The following is a 13,685-nucleotide window of genomic DNA, read 5'->3' as shown; positions in this document are numbered from 1 at the left end:
TCAAATTACTGCATAATGTGCATAATATAGCACTTATATATTTTGAAACCTCTGCACTCTAATTGCATAAAATTCATACAAGTGACTGTGTTTTTTAAGAAAATAAATGTCAAATTCCAGGATTTTTAAACTTAAGATCCTGAGACATTTAGATAATTTAAACCCTTTGCAGCATTTGGAGAGAAAACATGCACAAACACAGGAGGAGTCTCCCCCTGCTGGTCATACAGGGAACTGTGACTCCGATATTAAACTCGTTTATTTTTTAGTTTAATTTAAAAAAAAAAAAAAAATATATATATATATATATATATATTCTCTGGACCCTTTTTTGGGGGGATCACAGGTTGAAAAGTTGAAAATGAATTAAAAAAAAGTTGAAAAAGGTCTGAAATTGTGCATTAAAAGTAGTGTAGAGACTAGACAGGACATGTTTTTTTATTTAGTTTCATTTCAATGAGGAAGATGAAGGTGATGAAGAGCGCGTCCATCACTCCCTCCCTCCTCTCACTCCTTCATCCAGCTCAGCAGCTGTGGTGTGAAGTAGGTGATGATGATGTCAGCGCCTGCAGCAGAGCATTGTGGGTAATATAAAGTATCTAAAGTCTCTGTTTAGTTAGTGATGAGAACTCTAACCCTCACCTGCTCTCCTGAAGCCCGTCATAGCCTCCATCACAGCAGCTCTGAGGTCAAACGCTCCAGCCTGAGCTCCATGCCACAGCATAGAGAACTCACCTGACACGTTGTACACAGCCAGTGGGTGAGTGGGAAACTAGTGGGAGGAAACAAGAGATAATTACCTTTAATACATGCACACGTTAACCAATGTAACATTCACTGCAACACGTTCACAATTCACCTGTGCATGTTACTAAGAAAGTAAATAATGCAATAACTAAGAAAGTAACTCAATAAGTAACTAATGCAGTTACTAAAAGTAATTAAATAAGTAACTAATGCAGTTACTAAAAGTAATTAAATAAGTAACTAATGTAGTAACTTAGAAAGTAAATAATGCAATAACTAAGAAAGTAACTAAATACATAATGAATACAGTAACTAACCAAATATGTAATAACTCATGCAGTAAGTAACTAGATATGTAAGTGATTAATGCAGTAAGTAACTCTGAGTAACTACACACATAAGGAACTAATCTTGTAAGTAGCTTCGTAACTGAGTAACTAATGCAGTAAGTAGCTAAGTAACAAATATATAAGTAACTAAGTTACTGTGAGTAACTAAATATGTCAGTAGCAGTGACGTGCCTATCAGGGTAGGCAAGGTAGGCAGTGCCTACCCAAGGGTGAATTGATATTTTGATTATTGGTTTTAATTATAATATAATTATAATATATTTATTTTTACATTTCCAATAGCCTACAGTACCTATAAGTTTGAAAGTGTCAGCATTTTGTCTGTTTCGTAGCCCAAATTACTAAACAGCGCTATTTCCTGGAACAGCCGCACAGTCTAACTCCGCTGTAAGGCAGAGGGAGGCCACGCCCCCTCCCAAAGGTACGTTGCTCCTCTGCCTCTGTTCCCATAGCGTGTTTTTACGTGTTTGCGCATGCGCAGTCAGTTCCCCAAGATGACAACCATTTACGTCCAAAGGCAGCTCTCGACGCTATGCTAAATGCTATACGTAAGTTCACAGTACATTAGTGAATTGATGCCATGTGACCGCTGCTGCTACGTTCTCTAGCGAGTGGGCGGGATAACACTACAGTCAGGATGACAGTGCTACAGATGATAGAGAAACTTTTTTTTGAGGAAAAATTACAGCTTTTAAAAGATGGAGACCAACAGCTGAGTTACCAGACCTTCAGCAAAGGTAAGGTCAGAAAATGTTTCATACTTTCTACAGTGAATGGAACAAAAGGAAGGATTGACTTTGTGGATGCTCCTCACTGAGGCTGTTCTGAGTTGTTGTTGTTGTCATTTTCTCCATGTTTCTATGTTTCCAACACAAACAACAGATGTGCTGCCGTGTCATGAGATATATCTTGTTGGGAAAATATGGAGGCTATATTAAATAATTGTTTATGTTTCTTTAATGGTGTTTATGATGTTGATTTTGTTAGATGACTAAATACTTGTTCATGTGGATCTTGTTGGGTTTTTTTTCTTATTATGAATTTTTTATTTTGATAAGCACATTGAGATGACTTTGTTGGAAATTGCTTTATGCAAATAAAGTAGATTTTAATTAAATTAACACTTGACAGCAGAAACATATGAAATTGTCAATGGTGGTCTCGATTTGCAACGTGCCTACCCAACCCTAGTGGTCACGGCACGTCACTGGTCAGTAACTAATCTAGTAAATAGCTTAGGAACTAAGTACTGAGTAACTAAATATTTAAGTAACTAATGCTTAAAGTAACTAAGTTTATGTGAGTAACTAAATAAACTAAAGAGTAACTAATGCAGTAAGTAGCTATAAGTAACTGAGTAACTACCTACATATGGAAGTAATTAACCTAGAAAGTAGTTAAATAACAGTAATTAAATAGGTAAGTAACATACTGTATGTAGTCCTTAGTTACTGTGAGTAACTAATTAAGTAACTAAATATGTAGGTAACCAATGCAGTAAGTTGCCAATTAACTGAGTAACTAAATATGTAACTAATGAAGCAAGTAATTAAATATATAAGTAGCTAATGCAATAAGTAACTAAGTACTTGAGTAAATAAGTAACTAAGCCAGTAACTGAATATGTAAATTAGTAACCAACTATTAGTAACTAATACAATAACTCAGTAACTAAGTAGGAAAGTAACAAAACTAAATGACTTAGTCAGTAGCTATTCCAGTAACAAACTAAATAAGGAACCAACATAGTAACTGTTGTAGTAACTCAGTTATCAAGTGTGTACAAATTTAAGTAACAAAAAAGTAACTATGTAACAAATGTAGTCAGTAACTAAGTAGCTGTAGTAGTAACTAACTAACTATGAGTTGTCCTCACCTTGTCTTTGACGTCTCTCACCATGTCCAGGTACGGTAGGCCTGGTTTCACCATCAACATGTCGGCTCCTTCCCTCACGTCTCTCTCCTGCAGAGCAAACATCTGCATCAGCAACACTTCAACATCTGCACATATGTCTGTGAGTCCCACACCAACTCACCACAGCGCGCAGGGCCAGGCCTCTGGCTCCAGGAGGAAGCTGATAGCAGCGCCGGTCCCCGAACGCAGGCTTAGACTGAGCAGCATCTCTGACACACGCACGCACACGCACACACACACACACACACACACACACACGCTTCACTATTTGAATTTGGTTCCATTTCATTCACAAATAACTAGACTTATGGTGATCACAGACACCTGAAGGGGCCGTAATAAACGGAGGCGAACTTGGCGCTGTAGCTTAGCACGGAAACCTGAAGGAAGAAGAATAGAAATGAAAAAATAAATCAATAACCATTCATACATTTTTAAATATGAGTCCAAAAGCTCCAGACTGAAAGTAAATACACTTCAGACTTTCAGCCTGTGTTTCCCTACAGCCATCCTGGCTTTAGGCGTTATAGCGCCCCCTCCTGGTGCTGAATGAAGGAACTGAAAGTGCTGAACAGATTAAAAATATTTTACTTTGAGGACAGAGATGAGAGGAACTAAACAACAACTCAAGCACAACTAAATTGTAAAAAAAACTCTTTGGAGTTTGGTTCTATTTTAGGTTAAATTGGTTCTATTGTGGGTTTCAGCTGCTGCTGGAGGTTACATCCACGTACACACATACACATACACACACGTACACACACACACACCTTGTTTCCCATCCCGTTGGACAGCAGCGCTTGTTTTATGGCTCGCACTCGTCCGTCCATCATGTCTGAGGGAGCGATGATGTGACAGCCTGAAAAACAAAACAACAACTAAGGATCCAGATGTTTTTCTTTTGTGATCAAAGCCTTTGTTTCTTTTAAGTTAATAAACGAAAATCAAGATGAACAGATTTAGTTTATCATTATAATGAATAGTAAATAAGATAATATGAATTTAACGTATTGGTATATATAATAGTTAACTTTAATACATTATAAATACATTTTATTATTTTAACCTTTTATTCTGAAAATGCCAACTCAAGATTGTCCTTGAAATAACCTTGAAACATCAACCCCAACAGGTTTCAAAGTAAGAGCATGTATAACAAATACCTACAAAATAAAAGCATGAACATATTAAATATAGTAAATTACCAGATTTTTAAAAGTAATGGTCATTAATTGTTAATAAAACTGTTGTACCCGCCCGGGCGTAGGCCAACGCCACCTCAGCGAGTCGTAAACAGCTGGCGTCGTTGTCCAGCGTCCCGTCATCGTTCAGAATTCCTGCAGACACCAGAGAAGAAGAAGAAGAGGTGTGAGAGGCGACCCGGCAGCACCAGGTTGACCATGTGCTGCTGCTGTGGGCGGAGCCTCCTGACCGCAGTGTCCGTGTGACGTGTAGGGACACAGGCAGACGTCACACGACACCAGCAGCTCTGGGAACAGAGAGCGGATCTTCTTCACGGCCAGAACCGCCGGAGTGCTGTCAGCGTCGGCACCCGAGCCTCGATCGTCCTGAGGAGGAGGAGAGAGATAGTTTCACCTCAACCAAACAAGACTGAAGCCATGGTCAGTCACATGATCACAGGTCACATGATTAAATATAACAAGGTTTTTTAATTCCTCGGCATTTCTCATTGAACTCGTCTAGACCAGAGGTTCTCAAACTTGGGATCAGGACCCCATTTGGGGTCAGGAGACACTGGGAGGGGGTCGCCAGATGCCTTCAAGACGCTAAGGCTACGTTCACACTGCAAGCCTTAATGCTCAATTACAATGTTTTTGTTTGTCTGTTCACATTACCATTTAAAATATGACCTGTAACAGATTCTACTGTAAATGGTTTGAGCCTCCAAACTGACCCACATGTGTGTTGTCGCATTTGTCTGAAGGTTTTTGGACAGTGGAGCCAGAGAACGAATGAGCAGGTGGAGAGGAAAATGAAAAAGAGAGACAAATATTTAGTTTTGGCTTTTTGTGGTGCTTTTAAACACACATCATTTATGATATGAACCTTATTCAAGCTTTGACCAGAACCCGACAAAGCATTCGACAGACATTAGGTATTTATATCAGAGCCTGACCTGAAACCGACAGTTAAAACTTAATTTTTCCTCATATAAATGACGCATTGCACGCCAGAAACAGTGGCTCTATTTACATAATCCACATATCAAACATAAGGATAATCCATGTTCTTGTGCAGAAAAAGGATTGACTAATTGTTCCTTCTTGACAATTTCAACCCTTTTTACTATTTTTCTGCAGCAAAAATACATTAAAAAGAGCAAAAATATTGCAAGGAAAAAGTGATGAAAATAGGTTAAAATATGGCAAGTTTGGTGTAGTTACAGAAACAGGCTGAAAATAAGCAAAAATGGGTTCAAATTGTTCAAAAAATATTATCTTAGTTTCTTGAAGGCATCTGGGTGACCTGCTCCCAGTGTGTCGCGACCCCTAATGGGGTCCTGACCCCAAGGTTGAGAACCCCTGGTCTACGCAAACGGTTGGTCCGAGAGATGGAAATGTCAATTATTGGCTCGACAAACCTTTTCTACTTTGGTGGGAACGCCGAACACCAGCACGCACTTCAGCCCGTTTTCCACCAGCGGTCGCAGCATTTCCTCCAGTTTGTTCACGCCGTATCTGTGGAGGAGAACACGCAACCTCCACTTCAACGTGACTGCACACACTTCTAAAAGGTAGGCGTGACGTTTACAGCAGGAAGTGAGATCATTCCAGGCCTGCTTCACATTTACACGCATTCAATTCTGTCTTTAAAAATCTGTTTTATTACAAATGTATCATAAAACAGAAACAAACTAAATGCCAGAGGTGTAAAGAGTACTGATATATTCTACTCAAGTAGATAGTGCTTGATTGAAATTGTACTCAAGTACACGGAAAAAGTAGCTCAATTAAATAGTACTCAACGTAATAGTTACTAGTTACTTTCATCCACCATGTATATTTTTGATCATAAATCTTGCCACGGTTCCCTTTCATACAGTAAACATGTATAAACTTAATTTTATACAAAGGCATTTGTATAAAATAAAAGGTTTGTCAAAATATACAATTAATTTTAGATAAAATAACACCAAGGAATTAAATTCAAAATAAAAAATTCTCAGACTAAGTATAGCTACATTAATAAACTCAAACTTAGAAAATAACCATCATTCAATGCTGTTTTGGCGCGGTGCATTACGTCTAATCTCATGAGTCATCTATGATGTTTTTTAGGGGGTAAGCTACGAATCTAGATGACCTCTTATCGCGCTAACTTCCGGGATTTAATCAGTGTGTGCTGGACTACAAAGCTCGCTGGAGCTCAATCACTATGGCGATTAATGCTGAACGGCTAACCTGGTCGCGTACTAGGTTTTGTTAAGGCTTAGATGTTAGCGAGTCCTAAAGCCCCGCCTCCTGACCAATCAGATCTCTTAGAAAACGACCTGCCTATTGTTAGATGATCCTGGTTTGTGCAGATCTGACAGCTGAGTTTAGGAAAGAAGATTATTAATTATAAATGTAATTTTTTCCTTTCCCGTTGATGTCCTTTAGGAAAGATATAGATTTAGATCTGATGGACTGATCTACAGTCAGCTGATGAAGCCTGAGTGTCGATTTGTGTGCGTGGACGGGTGAAGTCATTAATTCATACGGTGGTGCTGACGTTATCAACAGGAACATGCACAATGTGTTCTCATCCCAGTGTGTGTGATAGAGGTCTACTTGAATAGAAACATGTGTGTGCTGTAATAAAGTTTAACTGCAGAGCGCTGTCTGTTTATCATCCAATGGATTAATATCATAAATAATCTCACGCTTTTATGCATTAACAGTGTCAGCAACTTCCTACCTTTTCTGTAACAAAAGGGTTGTCTTTGAATTATTATTCATCATTTTAAACTTCAGCAACCTGGTCAGTACCAAGTTATGAAGTGGGTCGGATCTGAGCGCGTGTGAAAGCTCCGCCTCCTGCTGTGCGCTGCACTAACAGTGTGGCTCTTCACTGTCATCATGGATTAATAGTCATTATATTTGTTTAAGATCATAATCTGTTCCTCCATTCATTATAAAGACACTCAGTCTGACAGTTCTCTCCATTGATTGGTCAGACACTGCAATCTCCGCCCCTTTCATGTGCACGCGCACGTAGTGAGTTTGCAGGCTTCTATTTGTTGTAGTTTTCTGTATTGTTTTATGTTTTTTGAGTCATTTGGTGTATTTTTGTTGTCATTTTTTAGTGTATTTTTGTTCATTTCTGGAGTATTTTCTGTGTTTTTCTCTTGGCTTTTACTCTATTTTTCTGTAATGTAATTTTTGATATATTTTAGTGAATTATTGTTTTTGTTTTGTGTTTTTTTTGTTGGTAATTTTGTACGTTTACCTCGAGGGCCACACAAAATTAGACCGAGAGCCGCCAGTTGTCGACGTCTGATTTCTCCTGTTTTTTGTTCTTTACGAGTCTAAAAACACTAAAATGTGAATATTTCCTTTTCAATCTGCTCAGTTGGGATTGTGACTCCTCCTCTAACGGCTGCTCGTCTTATCTCAGTCCAGCTGTGGTCCAGCCCCACTCACTCCATTATCTCATTGTTACACCTTCTGCACACTCACGGCTCAGCGTCTCATTTTTCATTCACCTCGAGGGGATTCAAACCTGGGATGGTCTCACCTTGCTAGTCCAGGAAGGCTGGCGATGGTCTCCACTCCATCTGCATTATCTCTGTGACACACAGAACCCACTCATTAATGATTTTAAAAACTAAACTACCGTACAAACAGCCGATTCACATGATTCTGCCAGCTGAATCCTTCTTTAATTTGCTTATTTTTTAAAGGAAGAATCACTTATTGAAACTTTGTTAAACCAGGCATTCTCAACCTTGGGGTCAGGACCCCATTTTGGGTCACGAGACAATGGGAGAGGGTCGCCACATGCCTTTAAGAAACTAAGAATTAAAAAAAAATATTTTTTTACAATTTGAGCCCATTTTTGCTTATTTTATTCCTCTTTTTCTGCAACTCCACCAAACTTTCCACATTTTAACCTATTTTTATCACATTTTCTTGCCACTTCTCCATCTAATTGCCTACCTTTTATGCACATTTATTCCACTTTCAAGACATTTTCGGCATTTATAAAACCCTTCCACCACTTTTCACACCTAATGTTGCATATTTTGATCCATTATTGCCTTTTAACCTCTTTTCACCATATTTCATGCTTATTTTTGCAAATTTAACCATGATTTGTCATGCCCATTATTTGCCAGTTTAAAGTCATTGTTCGTACTTTTAAAATTAACACTTTAAACCCTTTTTACAAAATTTTCTGTCCGTTTTTGTCCAACTTTTAAACAATTTCTGTGGTTTTTAAAATCCTGATTAAAACAATGATTTATATATTTAAGATGACCATATACTATTGCACCAATAATAATTAACTTCCTGGATAACAGTGGATATTATTCAGATGAATAAATAAATGGACCATCATTTTACTGACTTTATGAATGGACCCCAAAAATCTCTCCCCTTCAGATACAGTGGGGGTCCCCGCTCTCTGAGACCTTTATTTTGGGGGTCGCTGGCTGAAAAGGTTGAGAACCACTGGTTTAAGGCAATGATTTAAATAACTGAGTAACTGGGATCGTACTGCTGCTGTTAAACATTAGTGATACACTTTGTGTAACTCTTAATTATTTGTGTTTGTTACTGTACATCATATTCTTATTGAATGAATGAATGATTTATTTCAGTTGAATGCTGGTTCTTGATATCACAAAAAATGAATATTCTTATTACTTTTCCCCCAAACAGTAAAAATGTCAGTGTTAATTGTTTTTTCTTACTTTATTGTTTTCATAAACACAAAACCTTCAAAAACAGTAAACATGTAAATATGAAGCTTTGACCATTTTTTTCGCCATCGCCATCTGTTGGCGCTAAAAACCGGGTGAACACACGTGCTCCTCCTCACTGCTCCATGTCTGCATACCAGTCATTGTACAAATTGCTTTTTGTAGTTGTTTTTTTTTTTTTTTTGCTCGTGTGGTTGCTTTGAACGTTATATTTACTCAAAACAAGTGTTTTTAAATATTGGATATCTACACATTTTACAGTACTGGATTATTGTGCAAATGACTTTTTGGTGAACTCAAAATACATGTGATTAAATTGTTAAAAACTGCCTTAATTCACTTTTTAAATCCATCAGCATTAGAAAGAAGCGTCTCTAGCTGTGTTTCCATTAGCCTTGGAAATGTGCAAAATGTAAATAGCGCAATAAAAATTGGGACAAATGTTACAGAACTGTAAGGTTGATTATCAGAGCTACGCACAACTATATCTATCACTGAACCCAGATGACTATGGTCACATTGAGGTGTTGTGTGACTGCTTAGAAAAAATAAACTGCTGGATGAGTGAAAACGTCCTTCAACTAAACCATGACTAGATGGAGGTGATTGTCTTTGGTAACAAGGAAAAGAGGACTGCTGTCAGCAATTATCTGTGTCTGGATCTTTAAAAGCTAAAGACCAAGTCAAAAACCTTGGTGTTCTGATAGATTTAATCTGACTGCTGAATGTCAGATCTGAGTCAATCACAAAAACATCTTCTACCACCTAAAGAACATCTCCAGAGTGAAATGTTTAATGACTCAAAAAGATCAGGAGAAACTGGTCCATGCTTTTATCTCCAGCAGACTGGACTATTGTAATGGTCTTCTAACAGGAATCCCCCAAAAGAGCATCAAACATCTACAGCTGGTTCAGAACGCTGCAGCTCGGGTCTTAACCAGAACAAAGAGGTCAGAACACATTAGTCCAGTTTTAAAGTCTTTACACTGGCTCCCAGTCAGCCTCAGAATAGACTTTAAAGTTCTGCTGCTGGTGTATAAATCTGTGAATGGGTTTGGTCCAGAATACATCAGTGACATGTTAGTCAGGTATGAACCCAGCAGGTCTCTCAGATCTATGGACACAGGTCAGATAGTGGAGCTCACAGTAAACATGGTGATGCTGCTTTTAGTTGTTATGCTGCAAAGATGTGGAACAAACGAAATGAAAACACTTTTTCCACAAATACACAGAACGTGACGTACATGGTCACATGACCACTTCTCTCTGAGAAAACATGGTGCGGTACGTGTAAACCGAAGAGGAGACCCATACATTTCTTAGCTTTATACTTAACTTATTACTTCCACATTAGACGTGAAACAACAAAGGAATACAGAGTGATATAAGGAGGTTTGGAGCGTCTGTTATTTCTGCAGCAAAGTCTCATGGGATGAGATTTTATGAGTTACGAGACTCCAAAACAACCTTCAATGGAAACACGTTCAAAGTGCAATTATGCACTGAATTATCGCTTTTATTTTGCAAAAATCTGTAATGGAAACACAGCTTCTGAGTCCTCACTCACGTGATGAAGATGGGGTAGATGAGGTTGTCTGGTCTCAGGTCGGCGGAGCAGCTCTGCCAGTATCTCAGCGTTGGGTGGAAGTAACCGCTGTGGATCACAGACTCAGGCGGCGTCTGCATTGTGGCGCTGGGTGAGGAAAGCTGCAGGAGAAAAACAGAGAGAAAGAGACAAAGGCAGAGTCTGTATAAAAAAAAAGCTGTTCACGCTTTGAGTAAAATGACCAAGCATGCATGACACGGCTTCTCCAAACACAACAGGTCTTTACTGTGAACAGGAACTCATTATTCTGCAGCAGGAGTTGGTTTAGTGAATCCACTCACTCAAAATATGTGTTTCCTTCTGTCAAAACACACTTTCCCCCAGACAGAGGTGAAAGTACTCACAGACACACCTGTCAAGTATCCCGTTTTAGCTGGGAAACTCCCGTACTTTACCCCTCATTCCTACCATCTTCCCGTATTATTATTTTATTGTAAATATCCCGTATTTTAATGTAATAATAATTAAAAGAGGCCTCAATAAACTGAACTCCGTCACTAGCCTCATGAGAACTTCCACCTGAAATGGCCTGAGTGGCAGTTCTCACGAGATTAGTGCCGACAACAAACCCGGAAACAACTCAGAACAGAGATGATGAATGAAGACGTTCTGGTGAAAAAAACAAAGAAATGATGTAAATACGTTGTAAAATGTGACAGCGTTTATCTTCCTAAAGACCAGCAGGATGTGACACAGTTACACGTTGTGTTAGATTAATAACTGAGATTTTATCGTTTACCACGGGGAAGAAACAACGTAAGTCACCATGAAAAATCATCCAATCACAAGCTCCACAAATATACACTGCTTTAAAAAAGTGTTAAAGAATGTAAAGTCTGTAATAAATGTGTTTAATAAGTCATTAGTGAATACCAGAGAACCACATGAGTGAGCATGAGAAATTATAAGAAAATATATAATGAAAATAAAATGAAATAATGTCTAACTTAAAGACAAGCAACGTGAAATTAACAGTAAATATTCAATGTGTTGACTTGTATATAAACTGTAAGTATATTAAATAAACACATGTGCTTCATATACACATTTATATTTTTATTAAGGTTGTTTTATAATTTAGGAATATGGGCTGGGCGATATATCGAGACTCAAGATGTATCAAGTTTTCTTTTTTGGCGATATAGAAAACTGTAATATTTCATATATCAATATATACTGTGTATATATATTTTTTTTTTTTTCACAGTATTCTAATTTTTTAATTCCTGTTTTCGTGAGGTTTTATGAGCTGGAAGCCCAAATTATGTAAAATTAAAAAAATAAATACCTGAAATTGTTTAAATTGTGGGCCCTGAATCTATAATCCATGAAAGTTCAACTTTTTGAATGGAATTATGGAAATTAAACAACTTTTCCATGATATTCTGTCCATGGAACATTTGGTATGACACTGTTTTAGAGTACATAGCTATACTTAGAGTATTTTTAATTTAATTTATTGGTGTTTTGTTTTAGAATTAAATGTACATTTTGACAAACCTTTTATTTTATTTTGAGGAAAATAAAATTAAGTTCAAATTCTGCAAGATTTGGTTTCTTCTTTTTCAACTTTATAGATGAGATGTTTACTGTATGCAAAGGAACTGTGGCTAGATTTATTACCAAAAATAAACGTGGGGTGTGAAAATAACTAGTAACTTTTACTTTGAGTACTATTTAATAGAGCTACTTTTTACTTGTATATAAACATACTTTGTTACGGACAATTTACCTTCTACTTCTTCCACATTGAAAAATATCTGCACTTATTTGAACAATTGTGAAATACTTTAACGCTATGGAAGGAAAAATACACGACTTTATGGAGTGAAATACACAGAATTCATTTCCTAAAAACAAAAATGGCAAAATGACACAGAATACACTCTCACATGCATGTTCTGGGAGAATTTCATGCATTTAAACGTTATTTCCCACTGAAAAAAGGTGGTTGAATGCGTAGCAAAGTGATTAAAAATGTCAACTCTTGCACAAAATCCCCTTTACTTATTTATCGTATTCATAAAATCCACAGTTTAACTGCTAAAATAATCCATTTAATAAACTATGATTCCAAAATGTACATTCATTGACCAATATATTAGTTAATAACAGCCCCTTTTGTCTTTATAACGGCTTTATTACTGGTGTATCTACTGAATATTGTTTTTTTTTAATTCTCTTTTAATAAGTTTTTTATATTAAAAAGACAAATTAATGAAAAATATGTCCAACATCCACTTTAGTTGTATTCAATACTTTCCCTAATTTTCCTACATTCACTTTAATCAATCAAAGTGAACTTCATGTTGAACATTTTCAGGTTAAAAAAATACATAAAAATATGAATAACAATAATAATGTAATAATTACTATAGACTGTGGTGTTACAAACACTTTTCCGTATTCTGGGCTATATTAAGACACATTTAATACACTACATTATTCCACCTTTGCCTACTAAACAGGAAAAAACAGCATTTTAGTGATATTTCAAATGGTTTCCGTCTTTAAAAAAGCGGTTTAACATAATCAATGGATTTGTTAGAAAAGTCAAAAACACAACGTGTCGCTGCTGACGTTCATTTAAAACGAAAACAGACAAAAACAAGTCATAGTGTAAAGTTTTAGTTAAAGAGCAGCTTTAAAATAGGACGTTTTAGTTAAATAATTAAACAGTGTACTGACCTGACACACAGACACTAGCACACACCGACACACACCACTGACACTGGTCAGTCGAGAAGCTCCTTAACGCATGCGCAGTCTGTCAAATCCGATTTCTTCTACTGATTCTGTTCTGTCAGATCATAACTCTCTACCACCATCTAGCGGCTGGGTATATATTATTATTATTATTATTATTATTATTATTATTTTATATCTATTATTTTTACTTTATCAAATGGCTTGTTTAGTTTACGTTTGTATTATTTTATTATATGTATATATTTTTAATTTTATGTTTCAAAAATATTTTATTTTTATTTGAATAAATGTGGCGAGAATACACCAAACAACTCTCCACAAATGGCTTGATACAATAAATAAATAAATAAATAAGTTAATAAATAAATGTTAAGTTCAAAGATCAACTCACAAAAAAAAACTCTATATATTTAAGACAGCTTGGGTTTGTAA

The 13,685-nt window shown here is 36.7% G+C and overlaps 1 protein-coding gene across 1 annotated transcript; it reads right to left on the bottom strand.

Annotated features, from left to right (window-relative positions):
- Positions 1 to 420: 420 nt before the first annotated feature.
- alad (aminolevulinate dehydratase) lies at positions 421 to 13,329 on the bottom strand. Its single transcript, XM_028462714.1, has 12 exons — positions 13,233 to 13,329; positions 10,506 to 10,645; positions 7,750 to 7,800; positions 5,615 to 5,711; positions 4,445 to 4,580; positions 4,266 to 4,349; positions 3,783 to 3,871; positions 3,337 to 3,392; positions 3,134 to 3,221; positions 2,974 to 3,060; positions 643 to 772; positions 421 to 566 (listed from the first exon to the last, which is right to left on the bottom strand). Exons 2-12 carry the CDS (start codon positions 10,622 to 10,624, stop codon positions 508 to 510), a joined length of 996 nt encoding a protein of 331 aa, XP_028318515.1. The 5' UTR covers positions 10,625 to 10,645; positions 13,233 to 13,329; the 3' UTR covers positions 421 to 507.
- Between the last annotated feature and the right edge of the window lie 356 nt (positions 13,330 to 13,685).

The sequence above is a fragment of the Gouania willdenowi genome, chromosome 12, assembly GCF_900634775.1.
Source record: "Gouania willdenowi chromosome 12, fGouWil2.1, whole genome shotgun sequence".
In the NCBI taxonomy this organism is placed as follows: domain Eukaryota; kingdom Metazoa; phylum Chordata; class Actinopteri; order Blenniiformes; family Gobiesocidae; genus Gouania; species Gouania willdenowi.
This window is presented reverse-complemented; position numbering and strand designations above follow the sequence as displayed.

Coding starts and splice junctions, on each gene's coding strand:
- alad (XM_028462714.1), bottom strand. CDS start 10,624: ATGCAGACGCCGCCTGAGTCTGTGATCCACAGCGGTTACTTCCACCCA. Junction 7,801..10,505: donor ATCTACCCCATCTTCATCAC/GTGAGTGAGGAC, acceptor TGTGTGTCACAG/AGATAATGCAGATGGAGTGG. Junction 5,712..7,749: donor AGCCTTCCTGGACTAGCAAG/GTGAGACCATCC, acceptor TCTCCTCCACAG/ATACGGCGTGAACAAACTGG.